The 23,622-nt window shown below is 43.8% G+C and overlaps 1 protein-coding gene across 1 annotated transcript in view; it reads right to left on the bottom strand.

Moving 5' to 3' along the window:
- LOC310784414 (netrin receptor UNC5D-like) overlaps positions 1-23,622 on the bottom strand; it is a gene marked incomplete at both ends in the record, with an annotated part of 230,136 nt that overhangs the window by 4,737 nt on the left and 201,777 nt on the right. The window contains 2 exons of the mRNA XM_083645417.1: positions 6,030-6,257; positions 23,210-23,381. Coding sequence (XP_083501543.1) covers positions 6,030-6,257; positions 23,210-23,381 — 400 coding nt within the window. The remainder of the gene's footprint in view (positions 1-6,029; positions 6,258-23,209; positions 23,382-23,622) is intronic.

The raw sequence follows: 23,622 nt of genomic DNA, 5'->3' as shown, positions 1-23,622 counted from the left end.
CCTCCACCCTAACTGATTTCTGCAGGGGAAATCCTCACCTCCACCCTAACCGATTTCTGCAGGGGAAATCCTCACCTCCACCCTAACTGATTTCTGCAGGGGAAATCCTCACCTCCACCCTAACTGATTTCTGCAGGGGAAATCCTCACCACCACCCTAACTGATTTCTGCAGGGGAAATCCCTGAGGAAGACTTGACCAAGATATCTGCCTGAATCTACTCCAGTGGGGAGAAGGCAAAAAACATCTCCCCTTTAAATAAATGCCTTCAAAGCAAAGTGCTGTTCGGAAGTAATTGGTGCTTTTAATTGATTTATCTATCTGCTCTATCGCGGTCACCATTGCTGTTAGGTCTGGCACACTTGATCTTGAAAACTGCATTGGTCCCGCCCATTGCTCCACTTATTGGTGCTGATTGGCTAATCATTAGTCCCCTTGCCACTCATTAGACCAGGTGTTTTTTCAACATGAGAAACCACTGTTGTATGATGCCAGACCAGAAGCAGTCAACTTTGTGTAGTGGGTAGATTTGGAGGTCTGGGGCCAGGTAAGAAAATACATCTACTGTATATCCTTGTTGTTGTTGAGATCAGAGTTCATCAAGAGTTCCCAAGTAGTATTTAAAATCTGAAAGCTGAGTGAACAGTATTTTCTAGTAGCATTTACCAGTTGAAAGCTGAGGTGAATGGTATTGCTCAGGAGGTAGAGCGGGTCGTCCGCTAATTGCTTTGGATAAAAGAGGTCGGTGGTTTGATTCCCGGCTCCTCCAGTCTGCATGTGGAAGTGTCCTTGGGTAAGACACTGAACCCCAAATTGCTCCCGTTGGTGTGCCAGCATCCTGCGTGGTAACCTGCCGCCATCGGTGTGTGAATGGGTGAATGTACCTACTGACTGTAAAGCGCTTTGGATAAAAGCGCTATATAAATGCAGGCCATTTTGGAAACATGGGACCGGCCAAACCTGTTCATCAATCTGGAAATAATGTTCTCTTCTATCTATCGTATTATAACATAGAGTATGTGGACTTTGTTTGTCTGTTTCAAGTTCTGTGTTCAGCCACAGCTATGCTGTTTTACATGCGATCGGGCTGAAACCTTCAGGGTGTGTAAAGGGTACCCGTGCGGGTGACCTGATGGAATCAGATTTTTTAATTAGCTAGTGATGTGATGTCATCAGCGATGTCATCAGTGATGATGTCATTGCCTGGCCACGCCTGTGAATAATTCTGGTAGTTAAGGACTGCCCAAATCCCGTTTGCGCAGGCATTTTGGGGCGCAGATGATTTTGGCACGGCTCTAATTTGCGCTTGCGACACGTGCCGTGAACCTTTCCGCATCCCGGCCGAGAATTGCATCCCCAACATATTTCGGGGCTGTTTTAACTTAGAAATCATGGAGGTCACGTCTACCAGACAATTACCGTAAATTCCGGACTATAAGCCGCACCTTTTTTCCCGTTTTTTGGCCTTTTTTGGCCCCTGCGGCTTATATAACGGTGCGGCTTATCTATGGATTTTTTCAAAAAAAAAAAAAAAAAAACTCTCTTTTTTAGCACTCTTTCTAACTATAAATCCTATATAACTATAATAAGTTTTAATTTCCTCTCTTGCCCTCTTTTCACCACACTGTATGACACTGTGTGCACTGTAAAAAACAACACAGGTGGTGTTGTGTTATGTTGTTTTGTTGAAATGTTAATAAATGGGAGCTTCCTCTACAATCCCCTCTGTGCATGAACCCTTATGGTAATTAAACATTAAAACACAAAAAACAAAAAAACAAAAAAAAAATACCATTAAAACACCCGCGGCTTATAGTCCGGTGCGGCTTATATAAGAAAAAAATAGTCAACTTTGAAGGTGCGGCTTATACACCGGTGCGGCTTATAGTCCGGAATTTACGGTATATCACTTTTAAACAGTTACATTTCTGTATAAATCATTACAAGTATGCTCCCGTGAGGTGGGTATGCTTTTTTTTGGGCAGGGGAGCAAAACTCGGCAGAACACCTGGCGGACGGCGCAAGGCGGAGTGCTATCTTCCGTGCCTTAAGGCAAGCGCAAACAGGTGCGCAAGCGCTATTAGGGGATAGCGCCTGTCGGAAGATAGAGCCCTTTGTGTTTGCTACGGGCCTCCTGTTGTCCACAAATTTGGCCTGTGATTGACTTTGTGCCGGAGCTCAGAAGAAACACAGCAGAGAAGCGGCACTAGGACCCCGGGGACGTGCAAAAGTCTGGCATCTGCTCGGCACGCTGGGAATTCATGAAGTAAAATCCAGAATGCATTTGAAAGCCAGCTGCCGCTGACGGCTGCTACATGACAGAGAGGCGTGGACAGTCTCGGGGCGCGGTGTGCTCCGTTCAGCTCGGCTCGCCTCTGTTCTGTTCCGTTAGTCTTGTCTCTCCGGGGAAAGACAGAAGCTTGATTTCCCTGATGTTCGCTGATGAGATCTCAATGCCTAATTATACAACAGGTAGTTCCGGCCGAGCAATTTGATTGGACAAGAGGGATCCTACGAGTGCCTATATTTCACGATAATGCACTGGCGCTTCACTGTGTGTAGATCACTCCGCTTCACAGCTGCGCTAATCAACAAAATGCTTCACAGCTGTAGAGTAGACAGTGGTAGAGTAGACAGCCTGCAGTTAATTAGGCTGATTAGGCTACATTTTCTGCAAAGGGAAAGCTGGGGGGACTATTTTTTGTTGGCGGAGGAATAAATACAGAAATAATTTATTTTCTCAGCTTTTTGTCATTTTTTTAATCAGCTTTGTTTAATAGAACTGTTGTATAAAAGCAATATCACACTCGAGGTCGTGCATTGTTGTCTAATATTGGCACTGCTGTGATTATCTACGGCACTCGGCCTGCGGCCTCGTGCCTGCGACCGAATCACAGCAGTGCCAATATTAGCCAACAATGCACTCCCTCTCGTGTGATATTGCTTAAATACCCTATAGGTCGCTGAAGGATAATCAAGTCAAGCACGATCAAAAAGAAAGATTGGTTAACATTTGAATGGCAGTGATTACAGTACGATGGGCTTTGTCTGTGTCTATAAAAACCAGCCGATGGGAATCTGTCAGGATGTTACAGAGTCCCCGCGATCAACAGCGCAGTATTGTTTCACAAGGGCAATGAATCTGCAGTCACTCACTCACGTGGTTGAGCTGGTGCGGAGCACGTGTTGAGGAACGGCCCGAGGCAAATGCGGTACACACACAAGGTGCCGCGGGTTTGAATCTGGGCCATAGGAAGGTGAATGAAAATACATTTGCTCCATTGGAGCTGCTCATTAGTCAACGGAAGTAGAAGACAAGATCATGTCACCCCAGTTCTAGCATCTTTACATTGGTTACATCTTTTAGTTTAACAGTTGATTTTTAAGATTTCACTGATCACTTTTCAGGCACCAAGTGGTATCACAGACCCTTTAACCTTTAAAACAATAGGTTCCTATGAAAGGAACCTATTGTTTTGAATGTTGATATTAGCTGTTCCACACACAAGATTAAAAGTGGGTTGTAAACTAGGTTGTCTGAGTGGAGAGAGTGGAGCATCACCTACATTCAAACCAGGTACGTAATTAAGCAGGTACCTCGTAGTAGCTAGGTGATAGATAGGTTCCTTGCATTTCATACATTAGCCATAGTCTTGACACGAAAGAGAACACAAGGTTCTTATTGGCTGTTCCACAGTCCAGACCAAACTGCATTCAGAACAAGAGGTCCCTATTGCATTAGAAATAGGGATGCACACAATTAATCAAAGCTCGATTACTTGCTCGTTGGAAGAGTTGCGACGCACGTACAACAATCACTTGAACAATGTTCATTCGAATCCTAGTCTCACCTGGATTGGAGCTGAGCAACTCGGCATCAGCGTTTAAGAGCTGCGACGCTGCGAGCAGAAAAAATTACAATCTGCTAATCTGCGGTAAGTGAGCCCCTGTAGGACCAAGGCAGCGGCCGCGGTGGAGATTCTGGGCAAATGTTGACATGTCTAAAAGTTATGCCTCTACGTTTCTATGTGTTTCATAGCATAGGCTATGCTATGCAATGCTGTGAGAAATATACAATAAGTTGCTGCTGTATAAATAAAGGTTTTATTGAGGAAAAAACACATTTGGTATGGTTTGGATTTTCTTTTGTTTTTAATTACAATTACTCAATTGATTGCTCATTAACGTTACTAATGATCGAGTTCGGAATTTGTTAATTAATTAGAAACATTTCCCTCCACTGGCTGCCCCCATCAAATTCAAAGCTTTGACACTCGCTTACAAAACCGCAACAAAAACAGCGTCTGCCTACCTGAACTCCCTCATTCAGCTCTACACCCCCTCCTGCCTACCTGAACTCCCTCATTCAGGTCTGCACCCCCTCCTGCCTACCTGAACTCCCTCATTCAGCTCTACACCCCCTCCTGCCTACCTGAACTCCCTCATTCAGGTCTACACCCCCTCCTGCCTACCTGAACTCCCTCATTCAGGTCTACACCCCCTCCTGCCTACCTGAACTCCCTCATTCAGCTCTACACCCCCTCCTGCCTACCTGAACTCCCTCATTCAGCTCTACACCCCCTCCTGCCTACCTGAACTCCCTCATTCAGGTCTACACCCCCTCCTGCCTACCTGAACTCCCTCATTCAGGTCTGCACCCCCTCCTGCCTACCTGAACTCCCTCATTCAGGTCTGCACCCCCTCCTGCCTACCTGAACTCCCTCATTCAGGTCTGCACCCCCTTCTGCCTACCTGAACTCCCTCATTCAGGTCTGCACCCCCTCCTGCCTACCTGAACTCCCTCATTCAGGTCTGCACCCCCTTCTGCCTACCTGAACTCCCTCATTCAGGTCTACACCCCCTCCTGCCTACCTGAACTCCCTCATTCAGGTATACACCCCCTCCTGCCTACCTGAACTCCCTCATTCAGCTCTGCACCCCCTCCTGCCTACCTGAACTCCCTCATTCAGGTCTACACCCCCTCCTGCCTACCTGAACTCCCTCATTCAGCTCTACACCCCCTCCTGCCTACCTGAACTCCCTCATTCAGGTCTGCACCCCCTCCTGCCTACCTGAACTCCCTCATTCAGCTCTACACCCCCTTCTGCCTACCTGAACTCCCTCATTCAGGTCTACACCCACTCCCGCTCACTACGCTCTGCCAATGAAAGGCTCCTGGCACTTCCACCACTAAAGGGCCCTAAGTCACTAGCTAGACTCTTATCCTCTGTAGTTCCCCCGGTGGTGGAACGACTTACCAAACTCCATCCGATCTGCTGAGTCTCTCTCTCTATCTTTAAGAAGAGACTCAAGACCCTGCAGCTCTTTCCCCAACACCTTCACACTTGATGGGCATGAATGATGAAAGGGATTGATGAAAAAGGGATAATAGATGTAGATGAATGTTAATCACATGAATGATGATGAATGAGGGACATGAATAATGAATAAATCCTCTGCACTCTGTGCACTGGCTGGTGGCACCTGGGTCCATTGGGACTCAAGCTTGGCCTCATGGCAGTTACTCATGTTGTCTTCTGACTAGATCATTGCTTGTGTTGTATAAAGCTCAGATGTACGTCTCTTTGGATCAAAGCGTCTGCTAAGTGAAATTGTAACATTGTAAACAAGAGGCGATTGGATCTTTAGCATTAGCAGTCCCTGCAGGCTGCTAAATCTCTATCATCTTTTAAATCACCTCTTAAAACTAATTTCTACTGACTTGCATCTATGTAATAATCGTTTAATTATTATCTAAATTGTTTTGACCTCCCTTACCCTTTTATGCTTTACTTCTTTTAAGTCTTTCTTGCTTTGCTTTTATATTTCTTATCTTGCTTTCATTACTGTGATGGTTTTGTAAAAAAAAAAAACATGTTTTTTTTATCCCTTTTTTTTTTAGTTCTCATGGATAAAGATGACTTTTATATTATTATTACTAGGCACTTCCTGATCCTGCATGCTCAGTCAACCTAATCTTGAATAAAGGGGGATATAAAATACCACCACAGCTCCTCCCCTGTACAGTACCTGAAATGCGTGCGGTGTGTCGTCCACACAGTAGACCCGCAGGCTGTAGTCCATGGAACTGGCCTCCAGGCTCCCGAACACGGCCAGCTTCAGCCTCTTGACGGCAGCCTGGGTCAGGGGCTCGCCCACCAGGGCGTACGAGCCCGGCTGGTCCAGCAGCAGGTGGCAGCTGGTGGAGTCCATTAGGCAGTAACAGGAGCTAGACTCCTCCTCCACTGACATCACCTCCTGCCAGGAAGAGGAGAGATGGTCCCCATGAAGACACGATAGATGAAGCCATTTCACAATGTCATGTTTTTTTTCATAGTTGTCCATAGTCGGCCACGCAGATTTTAATTCACAACAACAAATATCACAACGTGAGTTATTTATTGTACATTTGGTGCGATCCGTCACTAGGGTGACTGTCAGTTTATTAGCTCATTGGGAACAGCTGAAAGGTTACGTCATGCAGGCATGTCATTTTTGGAGCATCAGTGGTTGGTTTAGCTGTCACTCAGAGCCATTTCTGCCTGAGTGAATGCAGAATATAGAGAGCCCCAGGAACGAGTCCGGAAAACATAGATGCTAACACTTCCTGGTTCTTCACTGTTTTCGCCTATGGGATTTTTGAATGGGTTTTTGGCGCGATGCTTCTAAGGTCTCTGGGCAACGCAAGCTTAATCAAACAAGAACCAACTTTCCGGACTTGCATAAAAACAAATAATTTTTTAGCTTGTTTTGTGTTCAGTACATTACGCTTCACTTTAAATACTCCTCCCAAATTTCTTTGTGATTATGTAAAACAGGTGAGAGGTTACAGGGATAGTATCCTAATGTGATTTAAATGTTCTATAAATAAATATTCATGCTTATGCCTGGAAATAATTCATGGAAATTAACTCCTGTATACAATGTATTATGTATCGAGTGTGTAAGTTGTGTGCCGCTGTTGAATAATGATGTAGTCAACATACAGAAGTTTAAATCACAAAGCAAAATATTACAGAATGTGACAAATCACTTCCTACATGAGTTATGGTGTTGGTACATAGCAGGACACAAAATAGTCATTACAAACAATACACAGTGTTTTATTTATGCAACGACATCCGCAGCTGGAATGCAGTTCATTATTTCCAACTGACATGAAGAAATGCATCTTATATATCTTGCCTTCCCCTCCTTTCAAATATTTACAGGGTCATGCATTGAAAAGCCTTTACATTTCGTTGTTCATAGTCTCACGTGACAAACATTGCTTCCATGAAAGTGTCATGAGTAATATTGATTTAAGGCTAAGAATAATATTATTATAATAACAATACTGATATGATGTAACAACTTAAATTATGTCAAGCATTAATCGCTTAGAGAAGAGTAAAAAGGAGAAACCTCAAGGCAGAAAAAATAAAAGCTATATGGGGGATTGCCAAATCCCTTCCCTTGCCCTTTATTCAATAGAAAGGAGAAACCAAATATTACAAGAAAGCCAACTGGATTTGGGAGCTTTATCATCCAAATGGGAAGTAATGATATGCCAAGAAAAACGTTCAAATATGGGTTTGAATTGAATCAATCTGGGAACCCAGAGTCTATAGAGGCCATTTACACCTGGCACTAACATGTGTTTTCTGATTGCCGATTGGTGATCAGCTTGCAATCTGATCACCCAAAATGGGTGTCCTGTCAATCTGCATACAGTTTCTGTATGCAGATTGAGAGGACACATTGCATTTACACTTGTCAAGTCAAGTCAAGTCAAATTTTATTTATATAGCACCTTTCATACACAAAGGCAATTCAAGGTGCTTTACAAAAAAATAATCGAAAAAACAAGCAGCAAAGCAATGCACATATAAAAAAAACACATAAAAAACACAGCCGACAGTTTTAGTTAAAATATATACTCAAATTAACAAACATGAAACATTATTTCTGTTTTAAATAAGTTACAAGGCATTCTTCAGTATTATTATTACATGTACAGTCCATTTGTTGGAAATGTACAGGAATTTTTTTTTTTAATTACAGGCCGAGAGAGGCAGTAGTTTAGTAGCAGTTAAAAGCAAGAGTAAACATAAAGGTCTTTAGCTTGGATTTAAAAATAGGCAGAGTAGGGGCAGATCTAATGTGTTCAGGGAGTTTGTTCCAGTTATGAGAGGCATAGTGGGAGAACGCGGCTTCACCATGTTTTGATTTGGTCCTCGGGACAATTAGTAGACCAGTGCCTGAAGATCTCAGGGATCTGGATGGTTCATAGTGTAGAAGCATTTCAGAGATGTAGTGTGGGCCTGACCCGTTGAGAGATTTGTAAACTATTAGCAGAATTTTAAAGTCTATTCTAAGATTTACTGGCAGCCAATGCAGGGATTTGAGAACTGGTGTAATGTGTTCAGCTTTCTTGGTTCTTGTTAGAACTCTAGCAGCCGCATTCTGAATGAGCTGTAGTTGTTTAATAGCTTTTTTGGGAAGACCATTGAAAAGACTGTTGCAGTAGTCTAGCCTGCTAGAAATGAAAGCATGAATTAGTTTTTCAAGATCTTGTTTGGACATATAGGGCCCTATCGTTGCATCGGCGCAGTTTCTAGGCCGAGCGGCAGGCGCAGATCAAAGCAGTGGGCGTGGACAGGCGCACTTGATATCGTCGTGCTGGCGCTAGATGCAGCCCAAAGCATTACAACCACGCCTTTTAGGCGTAAAATTATGCACTGTCATGCTCATTGGATAAGTGCAATAAACGAATGGCACGCTTGCCTTTTTAGCTCCAATTCCACTGGTCCCGCAAAACCAGACGAAACCCAAGCCTCTGATCCCCCCCCCCCCCCCACCTCCCTTCATCCCGTCTGTCTCCATATATCGGCTATTATTCCATATTATGATGCTTCTCAAACCAATCTAACTGCAGTTTAAATACTGCAAGCATGTAAATACGCTACACTATAGCAATATCAAAGTGAAAATAATGTTCTATGCATCAGCTAGAAAAATATAGCCTATTAGATTGGTGAAAGTTTGTCCAGAAAGATATCATTTTCTCTCGCCTGCTGCAGGAAGGATGATGCACATAAATATAGCCTACATTATGTCAAGTCATTGCATAAATGTGTTTTTATTGTAAAACTAAATGTGAAATAGGGCCAAGTTATTGGAGGGACATCACAGTATAGCAGATGCCATTAGAAGCGAGTTCCGAAGCGCGTTCCACTGTTACTTCTCTAAATCACGTTAACTCGACAAGGGGTATATATAGGCCCAGGAGGACATATATGTTTCACATAGGGTGGTGTTTTCATTTCGATGTTTTATTTGGTCCAATATTGAAATGTTGACAATGGCAGGCTGTGTTACCATTACACATTAATTTACCTTTTATATCTATTTTGGCTCATTTGGTTGCTATTTAGTAGCGAAATGGAGAAACACAATGCATGCTGGGAACTCAGAGAGAGAGAGAGAGAAGGGTGACAGAGAAGAGGCAGTGAAGGCACAGAATAGGCCTGCTTTTCAAAAGCGCAAAGCGCTAAATGTACGCCAGGTCCCAAGATATCACTAGGCTGGTATTTAGCGCCGACACGCCCACTTTGGGACTGCGCCACGCCCATTCGGCCTAAAGCGCATTTGGCAGCCTAAAGCCTATTGCTATCTTGCCGAAACAGGCGCAAGGCAAGTTTTTTTGCGGTTAAGGCCCGTAATAGCGCCGATGGCCTGTGGGAGAATAGAGCCCATAGCCTCTAATCCTTGCTATATTTTTTAGATGATAGAAGGCAGATTTTCTTATAAGCTTGATGTGGGAGCTGAAATTTAGATCAGAGTCAATAATAATGCCAAGATTTTTTACCTGGTCCTTTGGCTTCAAAGATAGGGATTCGAGGTGAGCAGTAACTTTGAGCCTATCTTCTTTTTTGCCGAAGACAATTATCTCTGTTTTGTCTTTATTAAGTTGGAGAAAATTCTGGCACATCCAATCATTAATTTGCACAAGGCACTGACACAGTGTCTCTATGGGGGCATAGTCATCCGATGAGAGGGCTATGTAGAGTTGGGTGTCATCTGCATAGCTATGATAAGCTATTTTGTTTTTTTGTATAATTAGGCCCAGAGAGAGCATATAAAGGTTAAACAGGACAGGACCTAAAATTGATCCTTGGGGTACCCCACATGTCATTTTGGTTTGGTCAGATGTGTAGTTGCCAATGGAGACAAAGTAGTTCCTGTCTTGCAGGAACTACTTTGTCTCTTGTGTTCAATGTGGTCACAATGCATCCCTGACCACCTCCGGAGGTGGTTTGGCTGATCGGATCGCAATCCGTCTTCAATGTGTCTTGGGGGCGTTTACACCTGTACTTTCAAGTGGTCAAGCATTATCCGAGTGCAATCTGATCACAGAAAACGCATGTTAGTGCCAGGTGTAAATGGCCTCTTCGACCCGGAGGAATGGCAGCCATCTTGGATTTGAGGCCAAATCCGCCTTTCCTCCACATCTGACAATAAACCTTATGGTATTCACCCACTATGTGAGAAATGTCATGCTTCTCTGAAAAGGTGCAAAATTTTAATAAGCACATTTGTACATTGGACTCGGGGAAACGGCGTCCATCTTGGATTTGAGGTCAAATCTGACTTCCCTCCCAATCCTAAAATAAACCTTATGGTATTCACTCACTATGTGAGAAATTTCGTGCTTTTTTGAAGAAGTGCACAATTGCTATAAGCACATTTGTACATTAGACACTGGAAAAAGGGCGACCATCTTGTAATTTTGGTCAAATCTGACTTCCCTCCCAATCTTAAGATAAACATTATGGTATTCCTAACCATGTGTGAAATTTCACGCTTTTCTCAAAAAGTGCACAATTCCTCTATTTTTGGGAGCTAATCTGCTCTACTATAATGCTGATGTGGCCTGGGATGAAATTGAGTTCGACACCCCTGGGTTAGACAGACTTCTGTCGATTCCAGCAACTGCCAATATGTCTATTAACAGCCATCTGACCTGTTCAAGTGTCAACAAGACAACAAGCCCCTACCTCATTGTTAAGTCACTCTGGATAAGAGCAGCTACCGTATATACCTCATTTGTAAGCATTGGCTTTATTTTTCTACATTAACCTGGGTTTTAACCAATCAGGGAACATTGTAACATACACATGGATATAACAACACAATGCAAGTCCAAAGTGCACCGATACAATGTACTACAATAAATACTTTGAGAAAGATGTTCCAGCACTCTTGAATAATGAATCTTAGCCAGCTTGTAGCTCATGTATTAGCGTGTGTGTGTGTGTGTGTGTGTATGTGTGTGTGTGTGTGTGTGTGTGTGTGTGTGTGTGTGTGTGTGTGTGCGTGCGCGCGCCGTGTGTGTGTATGTACAGTAGGATAGATGGATGTTGCCAGTGTAATTGATTAAGTGTGAGAGTGGATGGGTGTGAGTGTGGATAAAACTCCCCATTTTAAGTTGCTAATCTTATGTCGTTTTCTTTGATGTCATTAATGTATTGCATTAACACACTACTGTATATTTACTACATATCTTGTATACTGTACATAACAGATGTATATTTGTTTTATGTTTTATATTTTGTGTAACCTAACAGCTGTATTCTATAGTCTGTATTCTGTACCCTGTTTTTATATTTGCCTTATAACATCTAGGGACAAACATCGCAAACTAGGTCAGAATATATAACAAAGACTGTTTCCTGTGAATGCTCTATGTTTATGTATCTGTCCCTATAGAAATAAACTTTTCAATCAATCAATCAATCATCTACATGTAGCATCATATTGCTCAATGAGATGCAGCCTATTTTCACTTAGGAAAAAGGTTTGAAGCATTGCCACTTTTACACTATGTTGTGCTTAAGGTTGTGTTTGTTCTTATATTTTCTGCATGTACAGGTTATTATTGCATACAAACAATACTTTCCCACAGGTTAATACACAGGTAAATACACTGGAATAAGGCCCGGAATAAGATTGCAATGTTAAGTACTAACAGTCTTTTATGGGCAGAGTGTATCTTAACGACACCTTGAAATAGGGGCATCTTAATGGAAGCTTACACTTGCAGGTATTACGCAACTTCTAAATCCTCTCCTCAGTCCTTTGGTTACACCTCAGTGATAACTCATGATTTCCAACCAGGAAACTCAACAGGATCTCCGAGCCTTTTTAATATTACAGAGAAATCTCAAAGGGACATGAATCTCATCTTCATTCATATCCCTTCGGCTCTCCTTCACACACGTCTTGAGAAATTGCCCCGTAACCGTGAACAGGAGAAACCTTCTACGAGTCAAGGTTAGGTAAGCATGTCGTTGAACTCAAACAGAGGAGGAGAAACAGAGTGATGGGACGCCGGTGACACCTCTCCATCTGATGGTGTCTGAGCAAACAAGGTGTCAGTGGGAGAGCTCTTCAAAGCTGCACTAATCTCTGGCTGAATGAGCTGGAGAGAGTCTACAAGGTGTCTAATCTGTGGCAGCACCTGGTGGCATCTCACAGAGAGATGATCAAGACGGAGAAGACTGAGCAAAGGGGTCAAGAGAGGGAGCCTGCTTGAAGTGCTCATCTAGCAAGATCTGCGTTTCCTTTATTTTGTCTCCATCTTGGTTGCTCAGTGCTCTTTGCTGTAGTGTTTCTGCACTGCTCCTCCCACAGATCAGCTGTCAATCAAACAGTGTGTCCAGTACTGTGACGTCTTTGTCCTTGATGGAGTTTGAGTTTGTCTTTTCTTTCTCCGTTCAGCATGGTGGCTATCACTGCTCAAGCCAAGTCCAACTAGCCAGTTGCTAAGAAACTGCTATTGGCAAAGTACCTTGGATCTCTGGGTTAATTTTGTAGTTTGGTGTATTTTTCTTTACTCCTGTGAATAACTGTCCAAATGGTTAACGTCAGTGTTGGAGAAAAATATAAGTTCCATTGCCATTTCCTAATCAATAAGCTATATTTGCATACACATAATTATGCTACAATAAGTTAACATGACATGACATCTGACACATATAGATTCACCCATGGCAGAGGACTGCTCCTTTTGCTGAGACCTTGGTCAGTGCGTCGTGTTCCATAACAACTGATAACTCTCTCAGTCAGACTGGAGCAGCGCACACACAACCCCCCCCCCCCCCCCCCCTCCTCTCTTTGTTTCTCTCTGCCTTTCCTCTTCCTTTGCCTATAAAGCATATCTCAAATTGTGACATCGCCGCTGAATATTTGACTCTGTATAACGTATCAGAATGTGTACATTGAGATTCAGCCCTCTGACAATACATATTGCCAGAGAATGTTATGGTAAATAAATATACTGTATACTTTCATAAGACATCTTCCTGGACTCTGGCTTCAAGTTCATTTGGTTTAGGCTATATCAGCTGTTATATATACATTTAGCAGATGTAGAATGGTTAAAATTCCATTCTCTATCAGTCAGGCTTTGGTGTCAGTCCCTTCAGAATGAATCAAGGAGCAACAGCTTCTTTCTATGCTCATGATTTTGCACCGACGTTCACCAATCATACAGGCAGAAATACATCGTAGAAGAGGCAGAGAGACCAATTCATTCATGACTGTAGCCTCAATAGACCAGAATGCAACACAACCACAAGACTCTGGCTGTGTTCGAAACCGGGTACTCAACTACTCAACTACTTTTTCTCAATGAGTAGCTACTGTCTACTTATCATACTACATACTTATCATGGAATTAAGTACCCGTTACGTTCCAACTACAGTATGGGTATTTATCCCACAATGCATCACGCACCGGCAGAAACGTTTCGATGACCACAAACATGGCCACCAGAATAGCAGCGCCTGGAAGCAGTTTAGTTTTACCTATAAAAATGTTAATATGGCACTTCATGAACGTTTAATAATTTTCGTGGACAAGTTTAAACAATGTAGATTCCCGTAATGTGGTCAGTTTCGCTACGCAATGCATAGAAAAAAATTGGGCTCCCGACTTCCAGGGACCCGCGGCTAGGTACTGCTGCCTACCGGGACTTTAGAGCACCTTGGGCTGGGACAAGTTACGTGCTGATTCCAAGCGCCGCTAGCGGACTTCAGAGCGCATTGGCCCGGCCTCGTACTATGCAGAATATTGCGGTTGCTGGGCGTGACCTTGCTGCTACCTCGCTCTGGACATATATCACATAAAAACATTGCCTGGTAACTCGTGAATTGACTTGATTCATTGGCTAGTCTATCAAAATGACGCCAATTCTGTCTGCGGCAACACTATTGGACGTTTGTGGAGACTTGAAAGGACAACACAGGTGCTTTCGTCTTCCCCACTGATCTCAACATGCCTCGGATGTGTGCCATAGGACGGAGACAAGCTTGGCGTCGTCGACTGCGGTACATGCAAATGTACATCATCATATTTTGATCCCTCCCAGAAGTGGGATATTTTTATTCACATGTCGCATTACAATCAGTAATGTTAGTTTCGTTCAGGGCAGGCAGCTAACTAGCTCCCAGTATGTGATGTGAAGTTGGGATGAGAGCAGAAAGGGAGTCAAATTCTCTACCATCAGAACACTGCAGACAGACTAATGACTACATTCATCTTTAAAGCGTCCTCCCCATGCATCAAACACATGTGTAAAAGTGAAAAAGACCTCATTACAGCATTATTAACACCAGTGGGGTACTCATTGGGGTTGGTTAGGTTTTGGCTGGCATGAGGAGTGAGACTTGGGGTAATAAAAATGTATGTTTGACCATCGATCGATAGATAATTATAATAAAAATAAATCAATTATAACCTATAAATGAGAAAATCAACATTTTCCTGTTTCTTTTAGTATAAAAAATTGCACACATTTTAAGAACACGTTATCACATAGATTATAGATTCATTACACACGAAGTAAATTATTTCAAGTATTTATTTGTTTAAGCATAATTTGGCTTCTAGCTCATAACACCCCCAAAACAGTATTTCAACAAATTAAATATCACATAAAATAAACTATTTTCAAAACAGAAATGTCCATCTTCTGAAAAGTTATGTTCATGCCTGCACTCAATACTTTGTCGGGAATCATTTTGCTTTAATAACTGCGTAAAAAAATAACCTGGAGTCCGCACACTGGTATTTTGTCAGCTCCCAGGTCAGTTTATTGACGTTCCGGCCAAACGGTCTTCATCAGAAACGTCAATAAACTGACCTGGGAGCTGGGAGGAAAAAATATCTTTACCATATTTACACAATATTCTAATTTGTTGAGCTGCACCTGTACTGTCTGTAACTGTGAGGGTTCTCCAATAAAGCTGATTCTGAATTCTGTATAGTCAAGGGCAATGAAATTTACCATTTAGTGTTGAATACATGGATAGGCTATGTAAGCTGCTGCTGATTTCTGGTACATCCTCTCAAGACAATGCACTTGTGACCTCTAGTGGATGCTTGTGAAATACATCAACATCACTGTAACCTTGTGTGTTTCAGGTCTTTCAACCAGACAGCCTTACGCAGGCGACCCAGCCGGGGTTTATCAAATCCCGGCTTGTGTCCAGGTAGCTCTACCCCACCAACAGTTCTCCTCTCCTGATCAACATCTACCTACAAGCAACTTCAGCTGCCTCGTAGACCAACCATCCTACCTAAACAAAAATAATGCTCCAATCTTTGGTCCAGGGCATTTGTGTCAAGCTATTTCTAACCAAAAGGAGTGACATTTTTACAAACAGTATAAATTGTAAAAAGTGAAAAAACACTGACAAAGCTATAATATTTTGTGTTATTTATTTCTGCATATTTTCTGGCCTCTCCTCCCTCTGTAGAGACACCCGTCCGAGGAGCCTTCAGGTCCTACAAAACAAAACAAAAAAAGGTTATGTGAGAATCTTATTTGGCTACACATTGGGGGGCTGGGGGGTTGGATATAGGGCAAACACAATGCACGGCTTTAACAAATTAGATATCACCCAGGCAGGACTGACTTTTCCTTGTGAAGAAGGCAAACATCACCATCATCACATGTTTCTTTTATGCTAAACATTAAGACTGCTTTTGATACTTATTCAATAAGTTCTTGCTGTTTGATCAAGAGGGGATGACATCAAAATGTGCTGTCTTCTTAGACAGAAAGACACCACCAAGCAACAGAATACAGCTCAAAAGTGACCGCCTACTTTTTCTCAGCTCCCGTTCCATCAGATAATTCCCCAGCCACCTACTGAATCGTGAGTGACCATAAAACATTTCACTTGGAGCAAATACAAAAAATAAAAACAGGGGAAAGTGAACATTTTTGTTATCTCCACTGTGAAATGTGTTATGGTCACTATAGGTGGCTGGTTGGCTTGGTTCCAGGCATAAAACTCATGTAAGGATTTTTCTAAACATCTATGGAGAAAAGCAATGGGGAATTCTCTGATGGAACGGCCGGGAGCTGTGGAAAAGTGCTCAGTCACTGTTAAGCTCTATGGACCCAGAAGTTATGTGCATCCATAGCTGTTTTACAGTACTGTTTTTTTGGGTGGATTTTCCCTTCATGTCAGGCTGCTTTTGATACTTCAGCTTACCTTGTACTTCTGCTTGAGGTTTTCCCACTTTTTTTTTCATCCAGGCCGCCTCGACCCCCTCAAGGCCATACTCCTTGATTAATGTCCTGCAAGCATTGGTCAAATTGTCATACACTTGAGATAAACATAGTAAATCATTATATTGTGCATCAATTCTACCAGCCACTTTAATATTTGCATTTGTCTGGTGCAACTTGATCCTGTAGGTTTTGTCCTGGTATTTTAAATAACTTTCAGATAAGAACATTCTGATCTGTATACCACAAGATCAGGATTACATGATCCAGATTTGCAGATAATGAGAATATTTTATTGGTTGTTGGTTGGGCCTTTCCTGCCAAATCCCTTTGTCTGCAAATGTACAGATGCATAATTTAAAGTGTTAAGTTTGTTATAGTTAGTGTTATTTCCTTTGTATATTGATTGAGTATTTGATTTGAATTAGTTTTATTATATTAGTTTACAGTTGAATTTGTTTTCTCTTGTTTGTTCGAATACTTTGTTAATATCTTATTTGTCTTTTAGGTTCAATCATCTGTTTACACTTGTCAACATCTGTCTGATGGTTATCCATCCACAAAGGGATCTGCTTTGAATAAAAACCCTTGGAATTGGTTCCTCTGAGTCCTCCTCATTCCACCATGATGTCCCACTTGCTGAGGCCATACCTGTAACTTTCACCTATACAGTTTAACACAATGATTGTATCATTCATTCAGTTGATGTTTCAATTGATAGTCCAAAATTGAAAAATGCTCATTTTCAAAATGTTTCGTTTTATGAATCTGATACAAACAATCAAATTAATTTAATTAAGTAACGTTGCGAGCCATGCACATGGAAATCACATGTTGTTAAATGTTCTTAAGCCTTTCACTGCGGAGTTTTTTTTGTGTGTGAAGAGCTCTTCATTTTCCCCTCGCCATTTAATGAGGCGCCTGGTGTCTTCACCCCCCCTGAAGAAACGAACGTTATGGCATTACTTATTTACGTTCATTATGAATATAACCCTGTCATTCTACTATTATTTGGGCACATTAACGCCACATTACTCACAATTTTAGCTCCTGCTGCTTCCAGCAGCAGCAGCGGCAGCTCCGTCTGCCATTGTAACTGTGGGGAGAGGGAACAGGGGTTCTGTGAGCAGAGGCGCCGCCGGGTGGGTCGACAAAGCTAGCCGGCCAGATCAGCCTGTTTCCCCGCAGGCGACAGGCTGCTGCCGACGTGCTCAGTTGTGGAGGTTATACACCCCTTCGAACATTTCGTTATAAAAGTCAACTAAAACGCTGCTACTATCCCTACTTACCGCCTCAAATGTGTCAGAAGTGAAGTTAGTGATGAAATAGCGTGAAAACAAAATTGTGAAAACATACCTGGAGCAGTGAAGTGGCGTTGCTCTAATGGCGGAGTTTCGAGTCTTCCCGGGGCTGGTCAGATGAGTCGCAATGCATTATGGGGGAATGAGTATATGAAGTAAGCAGCTCGTCTCTACTCAGGAAATCTTGCGAATGTAGTAGACTTCCGGGTTTTTCTCGCCTACTCAAAATTTTTATACTGCACAGTGTAAACACACTACATACTCAATTTAGTAGTAGGAGTAGTAGTAGTAGTAGGCGCAGTACCCGGTTTCGAACACAGCCTCTGTGTGTTTTGATGAGATGGTGCGTGGCCGCGACCATCGACACAACCCAATGTTCACAGGCTAGTAGGCTTGCCCACCTCTGATTGAAAGCAACAAGTTCACGCCCCTTCTTTGGGCGTTGTCAAAAGGCATTCTGGGAAACGTAGGAAACCAACAACTGAAATAGAAGTACATGAGGCAGGTTAGCAGGTACACCAGTAACGTCTACATCGTAGGGAGTCTTCTTCATGTAATTGAAGATGAAGGTCCATGATGTTGCATCTCTTGCTTGGGGGTAAGACAGTAATGCATGCTGGGACAGCTACACCACTTGTATGATCACCACACCAGAGGTCCATCTCCATCGCTTGCAACAACCTTATTTAGGACAAAGACAGGATTCTAGGGCACAGGCAAACCCGGCCGGGCTTCCTCTACATAACGAGCTCCTTTTTAAGCACTGACAGGCAGCACAACAGCCAGGGGCAAACAAACCTGCACTATTCATTATTCTGACCCGTGCTCGGCTCGCCCACACTTTACATCAGATTTACATTGACATGACGGCCTGCCTGGCAAACCTCTTCATTATTATTATGATCATCTCCGCTCCTGCTGCTGTTCAAAAACACAAGCAAATAAAGCAAAGTGAGGCTTGTTATGCCTTTGTGTTCAGGATGAAGCTCTCTGGACCACGTGGTTGAATGGCTGCAGAGAAAGCATTTCCATGACTCTCCTCCTGATTGCCTCATGTCCACATCCACTGTGCCGTGTCCGTCCTGATCCACTAATCGATACTTCCCTTGTCTAATGGGCCCTTAGACCCCCTGTCGTTTAACTCCCCCCTCACCCCCCCCCCCCCCCCCCTTCCCACACACACACACACACACACACACACACACACACACACACACGACCACCACCACTCTCCCCCTCCCGGCTCCCACTGACTGACAGCCATGCCTCTTCCTCGCTATTACACACTGTAATTGTTCCCCCACCCCCTCCGTGGTGTTACCTTCAGCTGGTCTTATGTCACCTCCTGTGTTACCTTCAGCTGGCATGTCACCTCCTGTATTACCTTCAGCTGGCCTTATGTCACCTCCTGTGTTACCTTCAGCTGGCCTTATGTCACCTCCTGTGTTACCTTCAGCTGGCCTTATGTCACCTCCTGTGTTACCTTCAGCTGGCCTTATGTCACCTCCTGTGTTACCTTCAGCTGTCCTTATGTCACCTCCTGTGTTACCTTCAGCTGGCCTTATGTCACCTCCTGTGTTACCTTCAGCTGTCCTTATGTCACCTCCTGTGTTACCTTCAGCTGGCCTTATGTCACCTCCTGTGTTACCTTCAGCTGGCCTTATGTCACCTCCTGTGTTACCTTCAGCTGGCCTTATGTCACCTCCTGTGTTACCTTCAGCTGGCCTTATGTCACCTCCTGTGTTACCTTCAGCTGGCCTGTCACCTCCTGTGTTACCTTCAGCTGGCCTGTCACCTCCTGTGTTACCTTCAGCTGGCCTTATGTCAGCTCCTGTGTTACCTTCAGCTGTCCTTATGTCAGCTCCTGTGTTACCTTCAGCTGGCCTTATGTCACCTCCTGTGTTACCTTCAGCTGTCCTTATGTCAGCTCCTGTGTTACCTTCAGCTGGCCTTATGTCACCTCCTGTGTTACCTTCAGCTGGCCTGTCACCTCCTGTGTTACCTTCAGCTGGCCTTATGTCACCTCCTGTGTTACCTTCAGCTGGCCTGTCACCTCCTGTGTTACCTTCAGCTGGCCTTATGTCACCTCCTGTGTTACCTTCAGCTGGCCTGTCACCTCCTGTGTTACCTTCAGCTGGCCTTATGTCACCTCCTGTGTTACCTTCAGTTGGCCTTATGTCACCTCCTGTGTTACCTTCAGCTGGCCTTATGTCAGCTCCTGTGTTACCTTCAGCTGTCCTTATGTCAGCTCCTGTGTTACCTTCAGCTGGCCTTATGTCACCTCCTGTGTTACCTTCAGCTGTCCTTATGTCAGCTCCTGTGTTACCTTCAGCTGGCCTTATGTCACCTCCTGTGTTACCTTCAGCTGGCCTGTCACCTCCTGTGTTACCTTCAGCTGGCCTTATGTCACCTCCTGTGTTACCTTCAGCTGGCCTGTCACCTCCTGTGTTACCTTCAGCTGGCCTTATGTCACCTCCTGTGTTACCTTCAGCTGGCCTGTCACCTCCTGTGTTACCTTCAGCTGGCCTTATGTCACCTCCTGTGTTACCTTCAGTTGGCCTTATGTCACCTCCTGTGTTACCTTCAGCTGGCCTTATGTCACCTCCTGTGTTACCTTCAGCTGGCCTTATGTCACCTCCTGTGTTACCTTCAGTTGGCCTGTCACCTCCTGTGTTACCTTCAGCTGGCCTTATGTCACCTCCTGTGTTACCTTCAGCTGGCCTTATGTCACCTCCTGTGTTACCTTCAGCTGGCCTTATGTCACCTCCTGTGTTACCTTCAGCTGGCCTGTCACCTCCTGTGTTACCTTCAGCTGGCCTTATGTCAGCTCCTGTGTTACCTTCAGCTGTCCTTATGTCACCTCCTGTGTTACCTTCAGCTGTCCTTATGTCAGCTCCTGTGTTACCTTCAGCTGGCCTGTCACCTCCTGTGTTACCTTCAGCTGGCCTTATGTCACCTCCTGTGTTACCTTCAGCTGGCCTGTCACCTCCTGTGTTACCTTCAGCTGGCCTGTCACCTCCTGTGTTACCTTCAGCTGGCCTTATGTCACCTCATGTGTTACCTTCAGCTGGCCTGTCACCTCCTGTGTTACCTTCAGCTGGCCTGTCACCTCCTGTGTTACCTTCAGCTGGCCTGTCACCTCCTGTGTTACCTTCAGCTGGCCTTATGTCACCTCCTGTGTTACCTTCAGTTGGCCTTATGTCACCTCCTGTGTTACCTTCAGCTGGCCTTATGTCACCTCCTGTGTTACCTTCAGCTGGCCTTATGTCACCTCCTGTGTTACCTTCAGTTGGCCTTATGTCACCTCCTGTGTTACCTTCAGCTGGCCTTATGTCACCTCCTGTGTTACCTTCAGCTGGCCTTATGTCACCTCCTGTGATACCTTCAGCTGTCCTTATGTCACCTCCTGTGTTACCTTCAGCTGGCCTTATGTCACCTCCTGTGTTACCTTCAGTTGACCTGTCACCTCCTGTGTTACCTTCAGCTGGCCTTATGTCACCTCCTGTGTTACCTTCAGGCCTTATGTCACCTCCTGTGTTACCTTCAGCTGTCCTTATGTCACCTCCTGTGTTACCTTCAGCTGGCCTTATGTCACCTCCTGTGTTACCTTCAGTTGGCCTTATGTCACCTCCTGTGTTACCTTCAGCTGGCCTTATGTCACCTCCTGTGTTACCTTCAGCTGGCCTTATGTCAGCTCCCGTGTTACCTTCAGCTGGCCTTATGTCACCTCCTGTGTTACCTTCAGCTGGCCTTATGTCAGCTCCCGTGTTACCTTCAGCTGGCCTTATGTCACCTCCTGTGTTACCTTCAGCTGGCCTTATGTCAGCTCCCGTGTTACCTTCAGCTGGCCTTATGTCACCTCCTGCGTTACCTTCAGCTGGCCTTATGTCAGCTCCTGTGTTACCTTCAGCTGGCCTTATGTCACCTCCTGCGTTACCTTCAGCTGGCCTTATGTCACCTCCTGCGTTACCTTCAGCTGGCCTTATGTCACCTCCTGGACCCACGGCTGGATCCATCAGCCTGATGGCCACGCCCCCTCAAATACTCCCTTTACTGCTCACACACAATTCAAGCGGTCACGTCTCACGGTGACTAATTGGACCTCAGTTACCACATAAAGCAGGAACATGACTTTTCCCTCCATTTACAAAAAACACCATCACGTAACGTTACGTTACGTGACGTAGTGGCAAATAAAAAGGTGGGTAAACGATGACCTCCAGTCGGTGGTAAACAATCAAGTAAACAAGCACCCATCTTGTACTGGCGTCTCTCTTAAAGAATGCTGCTGTTCTTGACCTTTGGAGGAACCTGAATTTACTGAATGTAGCTTCCAAGAATTCCAAGTTCTACTTCTTACTCAGATGTAGACATACGTATAATACTTATATACTACTGTCTGTCCTATGATGGATGTCAGACTTTGATGTATAATACTTATATACTACTGTCTGTCCTATGATGGATGTCAGACTTTGATGTATAATACTTATATACTACTGTATGTCCTATGATGGATGTCAGTCTTTGATGTATAATACTTACAGTATATACTACTGTATGTCCTATGATAGATGTCTGTATTTGATGTATAATACTTATATACTACTGTATGTCCTATGATGGATGTCTGTATTTGATGTATAATACTTATATACTACTGTATATCCTATGATGGTGTCAGATCTTTGATGTATAATACTTATATACTACTGTATGTCCTATGATGGATGTCAGTCTTTGATGTATAATACTTATATACTACTGTATGTCCTATGATGGATGTCAGTCTTTGATGTATAATACTTACAGTATATACTACTGTATGTCCTATGATAGATGTCTGTATTTGATGTATAATACTTATATACTACTGTATGTCCTATGATGGATGTCTGTATTTGATGTATAATACTTATATACTACTGTATATCCTATGATGGTGTCAGATCTTTGATGTATAATACTTATATACTACTGTATGTCCTATGATGGATGTCAGTCTTTGATGTATAATACTTATATACTACTGTATGTCCTATGATAGATGTCAGTCTTTGGAACCTACTCATTTCACTTTGCATTAGGAATCAGTGCACCCACAGTTTAATATTATTTACAGACTCATCTCTAGGCACAACGCCCTTCCTTCTGCAAACAGAAAAGATGGTTAGGTGGGTTTACCCTCCACTACATCCCTGCTGACATTTACCCCCTAAAAAAAGAATAGAGCCGTTGAAGACAAAGACAAGTGAGCAGAAGAAGTCAACATGCTGTGTTTGGGCTGAGCCAGGACACTGATGGGCTGCTCGGTACTTGACAGGTGTGGGGCTCAGGCTCTCACCTCCCATTTGCCTTCCTGGCTTTTCCTCTTGAGCTGGATGTTCCAGTTCTCGGCGTCCATCTCGGCGCAGTGAGCTATGGTCATGGCCACTGGGCTGGAGAGGTCCAGGCCCGGTGGACCGTACGTCACCTCTGGGCCTAGCAGGATTTCACAGCCTTCCTCTGTTTGAACGCTAAACACACCGTGACACACACACACACCCACACCCACACACACACACACACACACACACACACACACACACACACACACACACACACACACACACACACACAAAGAGAGAAATGGATACATTGTAAATTATATGATCAAAGAAATTGTAGCCCTGCAGGTACAAAAGGTACAAAAAGTACAAAAGGTACAGCCCACCCTTTCATGTTGTGATGCATGTGAGAGGAGAGACGTCTTTCTCA

Source organism: Poromitra crassiceps, assembly GCF_964638095.1.
Source record: "Poromitra crassiceps genome assembly, chromosome: 10".
NCBI lineage: Eukaryota > Metazoa > Chordata > Actinopteri > Beryciformes > Melamphaidae > Poromitra > Poromitra crassiceps.
Note: the sequence above shows the minus strand (reverse complement) of the source record. Positions and strands in the feature narration are given on the sequence as shown.